The sequence below is a fragment of the Sus scrofa genome, chromosome 6 (assembly GCF_000003025.6).
Source record: "Sus scrofa isolate TJ Tabasco breed Duroc chromosome 6, Sscrofa11.1, whole genome shotgun sequence".
In the NCBI taxonomy this organism is placed as follows: domain Eukaryota; kingdom Metazoa; phylum Chordata; class Mammalia; order Artiodactyla; family Suidae; genus Sus; species Sus scrofa.
The window spans coordinates 10,572,493-10,593,026 of record NC_010448.4 but is presented as its reverse complement, the minus strand read 5'-3'; the positions used below and the strand labels follow the sequence as shown (position 1 = coordinate 10,593,026).

The window sequence follows — 20,534 nt, the reverse complement described above, 5'->3', positions numbered from 1 at the left end:
AGTATTTATGCTTATGCATCATGACCCCATTTTTACAAAGGATGGAGCTGGAGCAAGGAGAGTAGATTGTCATGGCCACCTACCTAGGAAGTGGTGGACCTGGAGGCAAACTTCAGGTGACTGGGCTCAAGAGTCTGTTCTCAACCTCCACACTATGTCACCACTCAAATCGAGTTGTAAAATTAAATCCACTATTTTTCCAAGGTCCCAACACTTTCTCCTCACTTCATCACCTTATCCAAAGGTCAGTTTCCCCAGGAAGGCCTCTCCCCACCACTTCTGAGGGCTGACCTTGTTATCTGAGTCCCTAGTGAGTTTCAGGACCTTGTTATCTGAGTCCCTAGTGAGTTTCAGGATGAAGACCCTATGGACCCAGAACCTTTCATTGAATGCCCATCGAGTGCTCCCCAGGGGGCCAGGCATTCTACAGAGGCAATTTCTAACCCACCAAACCATCTGAGATGGGAGTTACTGTCCCCATTTTATTTATTTATGCCCTTTTAGGGCCGTGTCTGTGGCACATGAAGGTTCCCAGGCTAGGGGTTGAAGTGGAGCTGTAGCTGCCACCCTACACCACAGCCACAGCAACACCAGATCCGAGCCACATCTGCAACCTAAACCACAGCTCACAGAAACGCTGGATCCTTAACCCACTGAGTGAGGCCAGGGATCAAACCCACGTTCTCACAGATACGAGTCAAGTTCATTTCCACTGAGCCACAGCTGGAACTTCTGGAGTCACATTTTTCTATCTTTAAGGTCTGGGCTCTTTCTACATCACCATGCCAGTTGGGAAATATACATCTCACATGTGTTTCATGTGGGACTTAAAGCAGATACAAGTAAGGTAAAACCCCCTTCAATTTCACAGAACACAGATGACAGGTCTGAACCCCAGTACCACCAGATCAGACGGTGCCTACAGGTGCCCATAAGTCAATGTCAACCCGGAGGTGCTCTGATTAGTCATCCCAGCATCTTCTTTTTCTAAAGAAAATTGAATTTGTTGTCAACATTTTAAAAACTGGGAAATTTCACACACAACATTTTTTCGGATTTCTGCTTTTTCTTGAAAAGTCAGGCAGATCTGTCAACACGTGTTGATGTACATTCCTGCAAGGCAAAAATCAGCATACTTTCTCCAGTTCATCAGTTTGAAACACACACACAGACACACACACGGTCTACCAGCCAAGCTTCTCGGCTCTACAATACCCCAGGCATGTGACTGAGTGAATGGCTGGCTCTAATTTAGATGCAGAAAGTAACTCCCGCCATTACTGGAATCCTTGATCATCAGAGTCATCCAGAGAATAACTCCTTTGCTGTTTTGAGGTTTCTGTCCACCACTACCTTCCCCCCGCCACCCCAGTGTATACAGCCTTTATATGCAAACAGTAAAACCCTCATTGATCGCTATTCACCAGATGGAAGAAAAGTGCACTGAAACTCAGTTGGAAGCCAAACAAAGATGCAACATGGAATGGGCTGAAAGTACCTGCCTTACACATACTGATTTTCGGTCGGGGTCTTACTTGGGGTTATTGCAGTGTCTCTCTTGATACCTGACGCCTCCACCGCACGTTCGGGAACATTCTGACCACTTCGACCAGGCAGACCACTGGCCGTGGACAGGCCGAGGCCCGTGCTCCCCAAACTTGACACACTGACCTTGCCGACACCACTGTGAAAAGAATGTGCGACATTCAGAGACCACCTGGGCAAGCATGTGGAGGTGCAGACACCTGCAGGGTAACAGGAAGAACGAGTCTGGTGGCAAATGGGAGCCTGCAGGTGCCTGGGGTACACCCCTTGGCTAGCTGCCTGTGCTCACTTGGTACTCTGCCTTGGCTGTGTGCGTGTTCAAAGGCGGACATCTAGGGAGAAGGGGCAAAGGTCACCAACAGGCTGCAGGTGACAGGCTTTGTGAGCTGTCCAGGTGACAGGTTCCGTATGATTCCACCATCCAGCAGCCAAGGGAGGCAGTGCAGACAAAGGCAGCGCATAGAGCCTCTCCTGACATCTGGAAACAACGCTGCTTGGAGGATTCCTAGGCTTGCTCCCCCCACGAGGACCAGCGTTTCAGATGTGAACACAGAAGCGATCATTCAAAAGATGATCACAACAGAAAGACATAGAATCAAGCTGCTTTTTTTTTTTTTTTTTTTTTTTTTTTTAAATGGCCAAACCTGCAGCATATGGAAGTTCCTGGGCTAGGGCATGAATCTGAGCTGCAGCTGTGATGGTATGCTGAATCCTTTAATCCACTGCGCCAGGCCGGGGACAGAATCCACGTCTCCTAAGCAACCTGAGCTGTTGTTTTCAGGTTCTTAACTCACTGTGTCACAGTGGGAACTCATCAATGATGCATACAGTTTAATTCCAAACCTTCTCTATGGAGCATACCTTATGATACCAAGTAGTTATGTGAACTGTGTGTTTAGATAACACCCTTTGCCCTTCAGTCTTATGATGGTCCCAGGATTGGACCCTCTGAGGACTTTGAGCTGATTGTCTTTTCTAAATTGGTGTTGGGTCCCATGTGCTGGTGCTCTGCTCAAGCCCAGCTTGCGCTGACTTTTCCATCTGAATTCTCCTTGGTGATCCAGTCCAGCTTTGCGAGTCACCCCTGTCCTTGGGGACTGCATTCACCGCTGGGAGTGGGGTTGCCCCCCGCCCCGTGGTACTTTTATTATGAGCAAGTTTTGCATGGATTAGCCTAACTGCACACTTTCCGAAAAGCCTCTGCAATTAGATCCACAGGATTGGGGTTTGGTCCGTGCCAGGTTCTGACAAGGAGTGGGGTTCGGTTACAGAATTATGGGGAACTTGTTTTCGCTTTCAAATCTGCACTGTTCCCCTGTGATACACTTGGCTTCGTGGCTGTTTATTGTGAGGTTTGGTTGCTAGTGCACTTTGCTTAGATCAAGAGATCGCTTCCTTTATTCAAATTCTTGCTATGTGCTGATTAATTCTTCTGCTTTCCATTTTTCCTTTGCTTGGATTAACTGCCACTCTGGAGTTTGTATGAAATCATACAACAATGTTGAAAACTTTGAAGGCGGGGAAGCGATTGGTCATTTGAGGATTTTGTCAACCGCAAGCCGGAATCGCAATCCTCCTCGGCAGGAATGGCTGGGTCTCTCCAGGACTGAGCTCAGCGGCTGTGACAAAGTAACAGCCAACAACAACAAGAGAAGCAGCTACAGTTTATTAAGTTGCTTCCATGTGTCCACAATGGTGCCTGGCGGGAGGATGGGGGAGCCTGTCCTAGGCAGCATTTAAGAGGACCCTCACAAAGCGTGTGGCGGTTAATAACTATTTCCTGAGTGAGAGGAATTCCGAAAAGAAAGGCTAACTTGCTCAAACTACCAGCTAGTGACACAACTAGCTGCGACTGGATTTCAACCCAGTAGCTTAAGCTCCTGATCAGGACATGGTCACATCTCACCAGGGAAGCAAATTACCAATGCATTGTTTTCTTCTCTTTGTGTGTGTGTGTGTGTGGGGGGAATACATGGTTTTTATTATTTATTATATTTATCTATTTATTGGCTGTTCCTGCAACATGCAGAAGTTCCCAGGCCAGGGATGGAACCTATGCCACAGCAGTGACAACGCCAGATCTTTAACCCACTGTGCCACAAGGGAACGCTAGAAATACGGTTTTTAGCTCTGTCTCAATCCTACAGTTAATTGGCCTTTTTTAAAATTTCAGTATTCATCCTAGTATTGAGTTCAGGGAGTGGTTCTCCTCTGGGGTTTTAGATCAGCAGAGAAATCAGGAATATACGAACATACACCCATATGCGCATGGATCTGCATGTACACGTAAAACTCTACATATACAATGTAATACATCAAATATATACATATGTAGTTATATGGATCCCTCCATATATACTTCTATCTCTACTTCTAATTTCAAATTAAATGGCTACAACTTGGGCAAATACTTTTTATGATGGACAGCAAGCAAACCTTTCATTCCTTGTACACATAATCTAGATAAAAGTATATGACTTATACATGCTCACATGTGTGTCACTGGGCAGAAATATTACCAGAGGACCAGAGAGAAGGAGGCAGGAACGATTCAACTGGGTTCATTTATAAAGAAAGAAACAACTAAAATATGGGGTGACTGCTATTCTGCGGGACACTCAGGATAAAAACAAGTAAAACTAGGCCATGGCCTCATGGAGTTTACAGTCTAATAAATACTAGTTACGTCCCCTCGGGAAGGAAGGCTCCAAGGACTGTATACACGAATGCAGAGTGATTTTACTAGAGTGATGATGGGTGGAATTTACCAGAATGCTATGGTGCTTTAAAATAATGAGTTAGGAAATAGAATATTAGAACATCTATTTTTTAATTTCTAGCCTGGTTTATCTCATGTCATATTAAGTGAAGTTTCATTCAGAGGCATTTTAGTCCCTGTCAAACTAGATCTTGTGTGTTATTTACCTAACAGACCTTATACCTATGCCATTTATCACTTATTTTCCCCATTTACTATATAATTTTTTTTCTCCTCCATCTCTCTTATGTCCAACATTGTTGCTTTCTGAATGAAAGAATGCCCATTAACCCTCAGGTTGCAAGATCTACATTTTAAGGCTTTAAAAATAAAAATAGTAGTTCCCATTACGGCTCATCAGGTTAAGAATGCAAGTGTCCATGAGAATGTGGGTTTGATCCCTGGCCTCACTCAGTGGGTTAAGGATCTGGCATTGCTGCAAGCTGTGGCATAGGCCACAGATGTGCCTCGGATTTGGTGTTGCTGTGGCTGTGGTGTATGCCTGCAGCTACAGCTCCAACTCCACCCCAAGCCTGAGAACTTCCTTATGCCATGGGAGTGGCCCTAAAAATAAAAATAAAAAAAAAGCAAAACATAAATATGACTCGGGCAGTACTTATATGTTCATTCATTCAATGAATTTGTTGTTTTGTATCATCATAGATAAAACACCCTTCTGCACATTTTCATCAAGACTCCAGTGGGATTTCCTAACACTGGGACATCTGATTAAAAATGGCACATAATGCTTCCATTTTTTAAAATGCTAATTTTCTTTAAAATGGTTAAAAAGAACAAATCTTTTACGAGGTGTTAAACTTAAATATCAGGGAGCCTTTTCTGAACATTCACTCATTTCGTGTTTTCTGTCTTTGCCTTTATTGTTGGTCTCTCTCTAAAAGTGTCTCTTTCATCCAACTAAAGAACTTCAAATTCAAATTCCAAGATCTGTCCTGGGGCACCTGCTCCTCATCGTTTATTTTAGTGCCTGAGTAATTTTGACCGGGATTCACTTCTCACTCATTCAGACCTCATTACCAACTATGTGCTTCAGGAAGGGATGTTTAAAAAGAATGTTAAAGCCATCGGCTTCGGCACAGATTTGCCCACTGGACTGTAAATGTCTGAAGACATAAAATGGAGTTTTATTTATCCCGGATCCTCCTTTCACCAAAATCAAGTCATCAGAAAATTATGCTGGAATTGAATTCACTTGAAATGGCCAATTCTTCTCTACCAGCTTGGCTGCCTCAAGAAAGCCAATGGCAGAGGTCAAAAACCCTGTCATATCTCAGGCTCTCTCATTGGGCACAGCTTCTCTGTCACAGTCTTTCAAAGTTACATCCCTGATCTGGATCATTTATTGGTACCTCAAGTGTACCTTCCCCTCCAGACTCTACTGGGATGGCAGAAGGAAAATTGAAACTAAAATATGAGGGTCCTTCATTCAAAACACAGAAATTTCCCATAATCTCCTATAATGGAAATGGCTCTTAGGGTTGAAGATGCTTGCTGGTGAAAAGACAACCTGATGTCACTCTAAGGGATGGGATGCTATTGGACATGTCTCAAGTGCCATGATGGGTCCTGTGGGGGCAAGGATGAAAAGCTTTATATGGAGGGACAGTCCTTTCTTTGCTACAAAGGAAACATCTGCTGCCTGAGGCTTGTCTATACTGCATCGAATTAAAAAGGCAAACGATAGAGAATGAAATGCTCTGGCTCATTGAAATAGAAATGTTTTGGAGTTCCTGTTGTGGCTCAGTGAGGTTAGAATCTGACTAGTACTCATGAGGATGTGGGTTCGATCCCTGGCCCTGCTCAATGGGTTAAGGATGCAGCATTGCCTCAAGCTGTGGTGTAGTTCGCAGGTGCAGCTCAGATCTGGTGTTGCTGTGGCTGTGGTGTAGGCTGGCAGCTGCAGCTCCAATTCAGTCCTAGCCTAGGAACTTCCATGTGCTGCAGGTGCAGCCATAAAAATAAAATTTAAAAAGGAAATATTTTGACTCAAGCCTCCATCTAAAAATGGAAAACAAAGGCAAAAGGAAAAAAATCTGCTTAGACAATGGAGACAACTAGATTACACTAGCATTGAGTTTTAGAATAGCTACTAAAGAATGCTGGTTAATTTAAAGCAAAGTTGGAAAGTAAATGCAGCCAAAGCATTCCATTCTGAGATCACGGTTACAAACAGTTTGGGTTCTATGCTTTGTCAAGTCTCTAGAACTAAAAACTAACAAGTATGCAGTTTACCATACTCAAGCCACAAACGGTCCCTTCCGCTGCAGGCATGAACTTGGTCTCACACCTGTGGCCCACTCGGTGGCACCAAAGTGATTTGCAAATGTCCTGAAAGGAAAGAAGGAGCTGGTAAGGGTGATGAAAGAATTAAAACAAAAGCATCCAAAGCTATTGTATACAATACCCTATTTTGAAGTGGCTGAATTGGGACATTATCCAGAAAGGAGAGGCAAGTGAAGTTAGTAGCAGCGGGGCAACCAGTAATATGTTCTACCAAACATCTAAGCAGTAAATTCCTACACTACCTGTGTATTCATGTATATTTAGTAAAGACTGGGTGGTAACAATAGTTAATTTAGAGACTTTTAAGTAAAAGACCTGGTTGCTAATCATCAATATCACTATTATGACCATTGTCATCATTACCATCATCATCATCACCATCATCACCACCATCATCATCACCATCATCATCACCATCAACATCATCACCATCATCAACATCATCATTACCATCATCACCACCATCATCATCATCATCATTACCATCACCATCATCATTACCATCATTATCACCATCATCATCACCATCATCATTACCATAATTATCACCATCATCACCATCATCACCATCATCACCATCATCATCATCACCACTATCATCACCATCATCATCATTACCACCATCATCAGCACCATCATCATCAGCACCATCATCATCATCACCACTATCATCACCATCATCATCATTACCACCATCATCATCACCACCACCACCACCATCACCATCACCACCACCACCACCACCACCACCATCACCACCATCATCACCACCATCATCATCACCATTATCATCACCATTATCATCACCACCACCATCATCATCATCATCATCACCATCATCATCACCATCATCACCATTATCATCATCATCACCATCAACATCATCACCATCATCATCAACATCATCATTACCATCATCACCACCACCATCATCACCATCATCACCATTATCATCATCACCATCAACATCATCACCATCATCATTACCATCATCACCACCATCATCATCACCATCATCATTACCATAATTATCACCATCATCACCATTATCATCATCACCATCATCATCACCATCTCACCATCATCATCACCACTATCATCACCATCATCATCATTACCACCATCATCAGCACCATCATCATCAGCACCATCATCATCATCACCACTATCATCACCAACATCATCATTACCACCATTATCATCATCATCACCATCAACATCACCATCATCATCAACATCATCATTACCATCATCACCACCATCATCATCACCATCATCATTACCATAATTATCACCATCATCACCATTATCATCATCACCATCATCATCACCATCTCACCATCATCATCACCACTATCATCACCATCATCATCATTACCACCATCATCAGCACCATCATCATCAGCACCATCATCATCATCACCACTATCATCACCAACATCATCATTACCACCATCATCATCACCATCATCACCATTATCATCATCACCACCATCAACATCATCACCATCATCACCATCATCATCACCACTATCATCACCATCATCATCATTACCACCATCATCAGCACCATCATCAGCACCATCATCATCATCACCACTATCATCACCATCATCATCATTACCACCATCATCAGCACCATCATCATCACCATCATCATCACCACCATCATCATCATCACCATCATCATTACCATCATCACCACCATCATCATCACATCATCATTACCATCATTATCACCATCATCATCACCATCATCATTACCATAATTATCACCATCATCATCACCACCATCAACATCATCATCATAATTGAAGCAGAACTGGCCAAGACTGGAATAATCAAGTCTGATTCAAATCTTTGTCCTGTACATCTAAGTTTCATGACCTATTGACATGTTACAGAAGACCTTTAAGTTGCAGTTTCCTCACCTGTGAATAAGTGCTCTGGACCTGGATTTACCATCCTTGGATGCTAGAAAGCTCTCAACTTCTCCTGGCCTCAGTTGCCTATCTATAAAGTAAGGGGACTAAACCAGATGCCTTCCAGAGCAAACAGGTGAGGTTGCTCTTCAGAATTACATCGCTAAGGCAATGTCAAAATCACGAATCGACAAAGTCATTCCATTTTGTTCGCCACATTCTATTAACTGAGAAATGTAACACATCCATTTGCAGGAAAATATTAACAATGAGAGAAGAAACTAGATGGTCAGTGTGGTCACCTCTGGTAACTGTGAAAATTCATTTAACTAGGCACTCGCTTCTCCAAGCATTCTGGTTAATCCAGATTTCATGGTCAGAAAATATGGCAAGAACATGCTTAGAAAGATTTCATAAAAAAGTCTTCCACAGGACTGAGACAGGAAAACACAGGGAAACTAGAGACGTGCAGTGAACCTGGTCTTGTGGACCATAAAATCGTGCCCCTGCAAAGAGAAGGGAGGGGCTTTTAGGATACTTCTCGACAACATCTTCATCAGTAATGGCTCCAGACATGCGCCACATGTATTATTTCCAAATCTCAAAACAGCTCGTAAGACACAATGTGGAAATGTTACCCATGGAAATGAACTTGCTACCGACATTAGTAGAAAGCATAAGGCAGGCTTCCAACAAAGAAAACCAGGTCCATCTTCTCTGTGTGCTCCCATAGTGGGTCGGCTGGGGTCCGAGGGGGACAGGTTAAGTGGGGGAAAGGACATTCTACATCAAAATGGAGGAGTGGGAGGTAACCACTGACACAATTAAAGCCAGAGTTTGAAAGGCTTTGAGGATTAAATTGTTTTCCCTCTTACAGCCAGAGGAAAGCCATAACCCACACCCAGAGCCTACGTGGCAGCCACCAACACGACCCCAAGGCCGAGCAAAGCAAAGAAGACCCAGATTCCACAGCCAAAGCCAAGCCACGGGGCTAAGGAAAAGGGGGCAGCTGGAGAAGACCAGGAAAATAAAGCAAAACACAAAAACCCAGGGATTCCAGAGTGAAATACGACAGGCTGTATGAACATGTTATTTCTTCTGCGGTGAAGTACAGAAGTCAAACGTAATTATAGCCAACTACATGCTCCAATGACCCAAGAACCCTCTGAGGCAGCTCCCTTTCAAAGTAAACAGAAATGAGAGTTTGCACGTTTTTTTCCCCCTTGTTCTTCCCTCTTTTTTGCCCCCAGCAAAGTCATCTAACTTTTCCTTATCTACAATTCCCTAGACTTAGGTCATAATTTAAGGGAAAAAGGAAAATAACCATGGAGACTCCAAGGTCTCGTGTTGCCTGGATATGATTTTTAAAGGAAAGCAACTCAAGGCTATATGTTGTTCTGTCCTGTCCCCAGTTGGCCATGTTCTCCTGTTGTATTCTCAAGAATGGATGCCCCTTCAAGTGAAATGTCACACACTCAAAATGTTAATGGTCTTTGTAAATCAAACTTTAGAAAGCACCTCACACTTAACACACCCAAAATAAAATTCCCCATCTGTCCTCTAAAGCCTGTTCCATGTTCAGCCTTCTTTAAAAAAATTTTTTTTTAACTACATTTATAGTTGTACAACGATCATCACAACCCAATTTTATATCGTTTCCATCCCAAACCCCTAGCCCATGCCTCCCACCCCCCAACCTGTCTCCTTTGGAAACCGTAATTTTTTCAAAGTCTGTGAGTCATTATCTGTTCTGCAAACAAGTTCATTGTATCTTTTTTTTAGACTCCACATATAAGTGATAGCATGTGATGTTGGTATCTCACTGTTTAACTTCACTTGGCATGATAATTTATAGGTCCAATCATGTTGCTGCAAATGCCATTATTTCTTTCTTTTTAATGGCTGAGTAATATTCCATTGTGTATATATACCACATTTCCTTGATCCACTCCTCTGTCAGTGGACATTTAGGTTGTTTCCATGTCTTGGGCTATTGAATATAGTGTTGCAATGAACATGTTCAGCTTCTCCAGCTCACTTTATTACATACTTCTAGCTTCTCAAGCCCCAAATCCCAGAATCTTCTCTTACTCCTTTTTTTCTTCCAGAGAAATCACTCTTTCTTCCTTGAGGGGGGTGACAATGGGATGGTGGCAAAATCTCCATTTTATGAAAATGAAGTGCTAAACCCCTATATTCAGAGCAGCACTATTCATAATACCCAAGACATGGAAACAACCTAAATGTCCATCAATAGATGAATAGATACAGAAGATGTGGTACATATATACAATGGAATACTACTCAGCCACAAAAAGAGTAAAATAATGCTACTTGCAGCAACATGGATGAAGCTAGAGATTCTCATGCTTAGTGAAGTAAGTCAGAAAGAAAAAGACAAATACCATATGATATTATTTGTACATGGACTCTAAAATATGGTACAAATGAACCTATCTACAGAACAGAAACTCATAGACAAAGAGCACAGACTTGTGGTTGCCAAGGGGAAGGGGGAGGGAGTGGGATAGAAAGGGAGTTTGAAATTGGTAGATGTGAACTATTACATTTAGAATGGATAAGCAATGAGGTCCTACTTTACAGCACGTGGAACTATATCCAGTCACTTGGGATAGAAAATGATAGAAGATAGTATGAGAAAAATAATGTATATATGTGTGTGTGTGTGTGTGTATGACTGAGTCACTTTGCTGTACGGCAGAAATTGCCACAACACTGTAAATCAACTATACTTTACAAAAAGTTAAAAAAGGGAAATGGTAGTGCTAAAAACACATGACCTTTGGTTATCATACTAAATCCAATAATTACGGAGCATCTGTTCACATATCAGGGACATCCCAGGCATTGATGATACTCTCCATCTACTGAGGCAAGAGAGTGACAGACACAGTTAAAATATAGTATCACCAGTTCATGAAGGTGACATAGAGGGTGAGGATAGAGCTCAGGGAAAGGAAAATACAAATTTCCTTGGAGAAGAAAAGGAGGTAACATTTGAGCGGAATCTTCACAACAATAAAAAATGATAGATATCTGTCACATGGATGGCCATGCAGAATTTCAGGATGGGAAACATACAGACAAAGGCTCAAAGACATGAAAGAAGGAAACATATGAAAACCATAAAAGGACATCAATAGAGTTGGAATAAAGTCCATGGGAAAAGTTAATTGAAGTTGAAATGTGATACAATAAATTTAGTAAATTAAAAAATAGCTGTGAAGAGTTCACTGGTGGCACAGTGGGTTAAGGATATGGAATTGTCACTTAGTAACTGGGGCTACTGTTGTGGCGCAGGTTCAATCCCTGGCCCAGGAACTTCTATATACTTGCTGCGGGCGCAGCCAAAAAAAAAAAACAAACAAAAAAGTAGCTGTGATATAGATACTAGGAATTTTCTCTTTATTCTTTTATCCCAATGTCAAATTCTTTCTTTAAATAATTTTATTAGGGTATAATTGCTATATAGCTTTAGTTTCAGGTGTGCAACATAATGATTTGATGCTGTATGTACTGCGAAGTCATCACCGCAATAAATCTAGTTAACATCTGTTAGCATATATAGTTATAATTTTTTTCTCTTGTTATGGGGCCTTTAAAATCTGCTCTCTAACTTTCAAACACGCAATTCAGTATTTTTAAAAAATCACCATACTGTAGATTATATCCTTGTGACGTATTTATTCCATAACTGAACATTTGTACCTTTTGGTTCCCTTCACTCACTGCAATTTTCTATTCTTTTTTTTTTCTTTTTTAGGGCCACACCCATGGCATATGGAAATTCCCAGGCTAGGGGTCAAATCCGAGCTACAGCTGCTGGCCTACACCACAGCCACAGCAATATGGGATCCAAGCTGCGTCTGCAACCTACACACAGCAATGCTGGATCCTTAGTCCACTGAGCGAGGCCAGGGATTGAACCCACATCCTCATGGATATGAGTTGGATTCATTTCCACGGTGCCAAAACGGGAACTCCCTACAATGTCAAATTCTTGATAGAAGAAATACATGCCCATCCTTCTATACTGGGTATGCCTTTTAAATGAACATTTGCTGAGCTTCTGCTCTGTGGCAGTGCCTGCCGGCTACTGAAGTGCAGAGTATGGGTTACTCATTTCTAACTTGGTAAACTAACCAGCAGGGGAAGCACTGATGAGAATGCAGTGCTTGGGGCATCCCGGTAAATAGTACTGATTGACTAACCAAGTCAGTACCATTTAGTAAGTGCAAAATCATCAAATGCATGTTCTTGCCATGGAGGTAATAACCCTTCTTTAGGTCTGTCCTCATAACATGAAACAATTAACCCAACTAAAAACTCACTTTTTCTTTGGTTGCACCTGTGGGATGTGTAAGTTCCCAGGCCAGGGATGGAACCTGCGCAACAGCAGTGACCCAAGGTGCAGCAGTGACAATGCCAAGTCCTTAACCACTGGGCCACCAGGGAACTCCAACAGTTCACTTTCCTGAACACAATGAATGTAAAAGAGTTGAAGCTTGATGTGCCAAAGACACAGACAAGTGAGGAGTGGGAGAGGAGGGAAGGGGGGCAAGTGGTCAAACAGCTAGCTCCAGGCCAACAGACAAGCCAGCTGCTGGGTGAGAACAGCCAGTGTGATGGTAAAGATGCTGATGAAGATACTCCAGGAGGACAACAAGAATGAAACCTTCATTATTTATCAAACGGGGCAAATGTCCCAGGAGACTCAGCCTCACAATGACCAGGGAAGAGCTATCGTTATCCTCACCTTACAGAAGTGGACCCAAAGCTGGGAGAGGTTGTCAGGTACCCAGAGTTCTAGAATCATGGAATAAGGTGTTAGACCCAGGTCTTCCTAACTCCCAAAGCCAGAGGGGTGTGCCCATGTGCATGTGCACATACGCTTAAAATTAAAGACTGTCTGGTTCAGTAGCTGTCCATCTTTTTTCCTTTCTTCTTTTTTGGCCACCCTGTGGTGTATGGAGTTCCCAGACTAGGGATCAGATCCAAGCCATAGTTACAACCTACACCACAGCTTTGGCAATACCAGATCTTTAAGCCACTGTGCTGGGCCAGGAACCAGCATCCTGGCACTGCAGAGATGCTGCTGATCCCATTGTGCCACAGCAGGGAATCCAAGTAGCTGTCAATCTTCTTTAAAAATGAATTTTATTACACTTATAGTTGTACCAAAATCTTCACAACCCAATCTTATATCATTTCCATCTCAACCCCCCAGCACATCACCCCACCCCCCAACCTGTCTCATTTGGAAGCCATAAGTTTTCTAAGTCTGTGAATCAGTATCTGTTCTGCAAAGGAGTTCAGTCTGTCCTTTTTTCAGATTCCACATGTGAGTGATAGCATTTGATGTTGGTATCTCACTATCTGACTAACTTCACTTAGCATGATAATTTCTAGGTCCATCCATGTTGCTGCAAATACCGTTATTTCTTTCCTTTTATTGGCTGAGTAATATTCCATTGTGCATATGTACCACATCTTCTTGATACACTCCTCTGTCAATGGACATTTAGGTTGCTTCCATGTCTTGCCTATTGTATAGAGTGCTACAATGAACACTGGAGTACATGTGTCTTTGCAAGTCATGGTTTTCTCTGGATAGATTCCCAGGAGTGGGATTGCTGGATCAAATGGTAGTTCTCTGTTTAGTTTTCTGAGGCATCGCCATACTGTTTTCCACAGTGGTTGCATCAATTTACATTCCCACCAACAGTGTAATAGGGTTCCCTTTTCTCCATGCCCTCTCCAGCATTTATTGTTTGTAGACTTTTGGATGATGGCCATTCTGGCTGGTGTAAGGTGGTACCTCATAGAGGTTTTGATTTGCATTTCTCTAATAATTAGCGATGCTGAACATCTTTTCATGTGTTTTTTGACCACATGTATGTCTTCTTTGGAGAATTGTCTGTTTAGATCTTCTGCCCATTTTTTGATGGGGTTGTTTTGGTTTTTTTTTTGGTATTGAGTTGCAGGAGGTGTTTATAAATTTTGGAGATTAATCCCTTGTCAGTTGCTTCATTTGCAAATATTTTCTCTCAATCTGTGGGTTGTCTTTTTGTTTTGTTTAGGGTTCCCTTTGCTGTGCAGAAACTTTTAACTTTAATTAAGTCCCGTTTGTTTATTTCTGTTTTTATTGTCATTATTCTGGGAGGTGGATCTGAGAAGTATTGCTCTGGTTTATGTCGGAGAGTGTTTGGCCTATGTTCTCCTCTGAGAGTTTTATAGTGTCTGGGCTTATATCTAGGTCTTTAATCCATCCTGAGTTTATTTGTGCGAATGGTGTTAGGGATGGCGGTCTCGGCGGTGGCGATGGCGGCACTGGTGATAACGTGGTGGTCGGTGACAGTGATGGAGAAAAGGAAGAGAGAAAAGAAAGGAGATGAAGGAATAGGAGGAGAGATGAGAAGAGGAGTAATAGGTCTCCTTAATTCCCATGCATCCAGATACCTAGAGTTTCCATGTTTCTCTTTGGACACTAGAAAAAAATCATCTTAAAAATGACTCTCTTTTCAGTGCTCCTGAGATCGGTGGTGATGCAGCGGCTGACCCACTGTTTCTCCCATTTCTGCATCATGGACTTTCCTTTTTCCCATATATCTTTTGCCCAAAAGGTAAGTCTTTCCTGAATGAAAGACTTGACATAAAAACCGTATTAGGATTATTTGAGATATACCTTGGATTTTTACCTGCCCCCCCCACCAAAAGCTGACTGCCAATAACAGTGTTCATACTGCTGTAAAAGGCATCTGTATGTTTTTGAGGGGGTGATGATCTTACATGTACTACATTAAAAGGGAGAATGAAACAACGATAACAAAAACAGTTATGAGCAATGGGTAAAAGCTATCGTATCCAGATTTACTACTTGTGATAAAATCTCCCTCTAGAGTGGAGGAATTTTCTTCCAAGGATGCAATCCGATGGTATTTAAACCGGCCACGGTCTATGTGGGATAAGCCTGGATAATTCATTGACAGTAAAATTACCACTTAATTATCTGGCCAAACAGCTGACATTTGAGAGATAACCCAGATTCTAACCCTTGCCCTTAGCAAACCAAATGTTTATACTTCTGTTAGGTACACAGACACATTATAGAATCTTAATGTAAGTTTGAAATCACAAGCAAACATACCTTCACAAAACCAAGGCTGCATAACTTGGCTTTTGCTCCAAACTGCCACTTGCACTGTGTGTCAGCATCATAAATCTGTCCTGGCAGTTTGTCCGGATATTTATACTGTCCTGTTTGCTTGGGCTCATCCACCAGACACCCAGCCTGAGGGGTACTGCAGTGATAACATATCCTTATTAGTTACCATGGTTACCTGTGATCCTGCCTCATAAAACAATTACCTCTGAATGGATTCATGCGAAGAAGAATATAACACGGTTCAAGAAGTAGCTATATGCTTAAAGTTAAGAGAGAAAGTCCTGTCCTGTCCTAAGAAGATGGAATTTCCACAGCCACAGGGGGTTTTACTAGATGTTAGAACCACTCCTCGTGATTGGGCTTGGCCTGTAGGAGATGGGCAAAGTCAATCTCTTTGAAAACCCAGCCTCATTCAACAATACTCAACAAACTTTTATTTTTTTAATTTTTTTGTCTTTTTTTACTATTTTCTTGGGCCGCTTTTGTGGCATATGGAGGTTCCCAGGCTAGGGGTCGAATCGGAGCTGTAGCCACCGGCCTATGCCAAAGCCACAGCAACGCGGGATCCAAGCCGCATCTGCAACCTACACCACAGCTCGCGGCAACGCCGGATCGTTAACCCACTGAGCAAGGGCAGGGACCGAACTCGCAACCCCATGGTTCCTAGTCGGATTCGTTAACCACTGCGCCATGACGGGAACTCCCTCAACAAACTTTTAATGAGTGCCTGTCCTTTGGTGAGTGTGAAAAGGTACAAAATAAACTAGACAGGGGCAGTTGCCTATCTTCATAGAGTTCAAAGTCAGGCTGTAGTTCTTACAGATAATGGGGCAATGGCTAAAGATGTAGTTTACATCAAATGGTCTTTATAAGCAAAAAATGAGTAGGGTTTTTGAAAGAAATCAGGAGAAAGGCTACACTGGGACATAAGGTAGAACAATTGCCCTAAGGTATGTTTAACTGGAATGTGTTAAGAAAAAAAAAATTCAGTCTTGATGGTATAGGGATTCTTGGAAAGCACTTTATCTCCATTCACTTAAATAATTAAACTAGGATGTCAGTTAGAGATAAAACAGCATGGTGGTTGTGTATGACTTTGGAGTCAGATACAGAGATCCTAGTCAACCAGGTAATCTACACATCTCATTACAGATATAATCTGACTTCCATAAGAGTTGTTAATAGATCAAGCATGGCAATGTTAACAGGCTCAACAGAGCACAGTAAGCATTCAAAGTCAGCTTTTGCTGTTGTTATCATCCAAAAGCATTTAACTCTATCATATTAATGATGGAAATTCAATCTACACTAAGTTGCCTTTGATTTATAATATTTATTGATGCCATCCTCACATGAGATAGAAAGGATCATTTCAGACCCTGGACCCTAACTTTAATAAGAAAATCTTTTATGTGACAAAGTCACATAGCAAAAGTGTCAATTTTACTATCCTTTGATGCAGCATTTGGTTAGACATCCTTCCATTGTATCAGCCTTGCCGAGCATATTGCTAATTCTATAAACATCTGCAAATAATATGCAGTGGTACTGGATAAAAAAGAGTATCAGAAATATTAATTCCTGGAGTTCCTACTGTAGCACAACCGGATCAGCAGCATCTCTGCAATGCCAGGATGCAGGTACAAGGGGTTAAAGGATCTGGTCACAGCTAAGGTGTAGGCCACAAGTGCAGCTTGGATCTCATCCCTGGCCTGGGAACGCCACATGCCACCTGGCAGCCAATGAAATAAAATAGTTCTTTGTTTGTTTGGCTGGTAGGTTTCTTTTTTTTTTTTGCTTTTTAGGGCCACACCTATGGCATTTGGAAGTTCCCAAGCTAAGGACTGAATCAGAGCTACAGCTGCTGGCCTATACCACAGCAACTCAGGATCTGAGCCATATGTGTGACCTACACCACATCTCAAGGCAACACGGGATCCTTAAACCACTCAGCAAGGCCAGGGATCAAACGGCTCCTTATGGACACTAGTCGGGTTCACTATCACTACACCATGATGAGAACTCCTAAAATAAGACAGTTTTTATGTATGTATGTATGTATTTACGTATTTATTTGTCTTTTCTAGGGCCACACCTGTGGCATATGGAGGTTCCCAGGCTAGGGGTCTAATCAGAGCTACAGCTGCCAGCCTAAGCCACAGCCACAGCAACTCAGGATCCAAGCTGCGTCTGCAACCTACACCACAGCTCACAGCAACACCAGATCCTCAACCCACTGAGCAAGGCCAGGGATTGAACCTGCAACCTCATGGTTCCTAGTCAGATTCGTTAACCACTGAGCCATGACGGGAACTCCATAAAACAGTTTTTAAAAAAAGAACATTAATTCCCAAATAAATGGTTAATTTTGCTAATATGCGGTCAAAGGGAAATGTGATCAGAACCTGAGGGTTCTGTGAGTCAACGCAGATTAATAAGACATATCTATAAACGTATAAAATGATATATATACATACATATTTAACAACAACTCTTAGTGCTGTATGATGGCCAAAGAGTCAAATGTTATAGCCAAATAAAGCCAAAGGAAACTTCCAAGAATTTCAACTTTGGGAATAGGAATCAAAGAGTGCTACCTTCCTACCTCCCATTTCATTAATGAGGTCTAGGAGTTCTGAGTTATTTAGGAGATTTTATATAGCTGTCATCACTCCCTTCGGATGTCTGTGGACGTGGACCTAGCTTGTGGTCATTCCAAATCAAATAGCCTATCAACGCAATGCTTCATTCATTGTAAAACAAGCACATGATTTTAGCATTTTTAATACTCTTAAGAGTGAATTGACTGATTAGATGAAAAACATTAGAGTAAAAAGATAATATATACAGCAACCTCTAGAGGTCTTAGAGGAGAGAGTCTAAGCACAGACCTAAGTGTGATTCTTACGTGGACAGCTTACCAGCTGTAGAACTTGAAGCAACACAATCACTTTCCTTAAGACTCAATTTTCTCGACTTTAGAATGAGGATCATGATAGGATGTAGGGACTGAATGAGGCAAGATGCAGACAGCATGTAGCATGGTATTTGGTATTAGACCTTCAATGTATTTTTTTTCCCAATAACAATCATGACAATATCACCATCATCACTGATCCACTGATCACATCTTCTGTTTCACACCTACGATTCACTGTAACTACTCCAAACCCTAGAACACCCCTAGCTCTGGCTGGTCTTACCTAAGGAATTTCTTGAGATACTGCCGGCTGCAGGAAGACCAGGAAAACACCCCATTGTTCCCTGTTAGCGTGGGAGACATGATATTGCCTTCAGCTTTCCTGCAGGGGTTGCCCTCTCCATCGTGAATCATGCCGAAACTAAAGCAGAAAGAAGGAAACAAAAAACTTTCTGAGAAGCCATTTTCCAACTTATCACTAGAGGAAGCAAAAGAGGTATTAAGAAGCAAGAAACCCAAGCGAGGGACAGAGTTACTGAGCATGTAAGAAAAGAGAAAGACAAAAATGAGTTATAGGAGTTCCCTTGTGGTGCAGCTGGTCAAGGGTCTGGTATTGTCATGGCAGTGGCTTGGGTGGCTGCTATGGCGTGGGGTGGATCTCTGTGGCCCAGGAACTTCCATATGCCATGGGCACAGCCATTGGGAAAAAAACATCTTCACTGCAGCCAAATTTGAAAGAAAACGAACACACGCTTAAGAGAGCAAAGGATTCATTAAGTAACTTGAAATCCACAATGTAATATTGAGTAGGTATTAAACATTGTTTAAAAAGAGCCTCAACAACGAGGGGCCTTTATCTGAGCCCTTCATATAATCAAGCCCTATTCTAAGCTCTAAGCTTTATGTAAGGTTTATCCCATTTATTGCAGACCAGTAATAACCATTAGAGGAATGCCAATGAATCACCCAACTAGTTTTCCTATAAAGTGGTGCATCACAAGTCCCCTGGTGGGCTAACAGTTAAAGATCCAGGACTGTCATTGCTGGGGCAAGGGTTCAGTCCCTGGTTTAGGAATTCCCACGTGCCACAGGCACAGTCAAAAAAAAAAGTGGTGCCTCAGACGGTCACTTACTTGTGCCCTGACTCATGAGCAATGGTGAAGGCCAGGCCAAGCCCTGTATCTTCATTGATGGTACAACTTCGGTACTTACTGCACATTCCACTGATGGGAGCAAACCCTGTTGAAAGAGCAATTTCAAATGTTAACTCAAAGGGAACCCACACAGATACCTGGTCATTTTTTATGTCCTTAAAATGTTCTGCACAGTGTTAGTTTGAGGGATTAATGTATTTTAAACATTTCTTTTTAGGTAAACACTAAAGTATATGACGCTCTGTCCTGTCTAAATAGATGAGTAGTATTTAACACCGTCTTGCTTTTTAAAGATAATGTCTTTCAAGGACCCTCTTAACAACCCCCCGTGAAGGAGGTATAAGTACTGTAGTACCCATTTGATGTACAGGAGAGCAAGTCCCAGGACATTTATACGCCTGATCGAGGCTCTTTATCTGGGTTAGAGCAAGTGCTGAAACGAGAGCTAGACCAGTGCAAACTACTGACTTAACAGTAATATAACCATCAAAGCGCAAGGTTGATTTTCTACGAGAAAACACTCATCCTCATCTCCTCCTAAAGCAGGTAACACGGAAGGGCCTCAACAGTGTGAGCAGATTAAATTTATGTTTCTCCTCTTCGTTATAACGTGATCAATGTTCCCGTTCCCTAAAACTACTTCCTTCCAAAAGCAGGTATACAATCATTCCAGCAAGTGCCTCACTGTCTCTTCAACGATGTGAGAATGTCGAACGCCTTTCTTCCCATCCGTGGGTCCTCATAA

General features: G+C 42.2%; 1 protein-coding gene across 1 annotated transcript in view; it reads right to left on the bottom strand.

The window, feature by feature from the left end:
- The window catches only part of ADAMTS18 (ADAM metallopeptidase with thrombospondin type 1 motif 18), a 164,005-nt gene that overhangs the window by 59,482 nt on the left and 83,989 nt on the right, over positions 1–20,534 (bottom strand). The window contains 5 exon segments of the mRNA XM_021093765.1: positions 1,536–1,684; positions 6,557–6,652; positions 15,698–15,851; positions 18,919–19,056; positions 19,769–19,874. Coding sequence (XP_020949424.1) covers positions 1,536–1,684; positions 6,557–6,652; positions 15,698–15,851; positions 18,919–19,056; positions 19,769–19,874 — 643 coding nt within the window.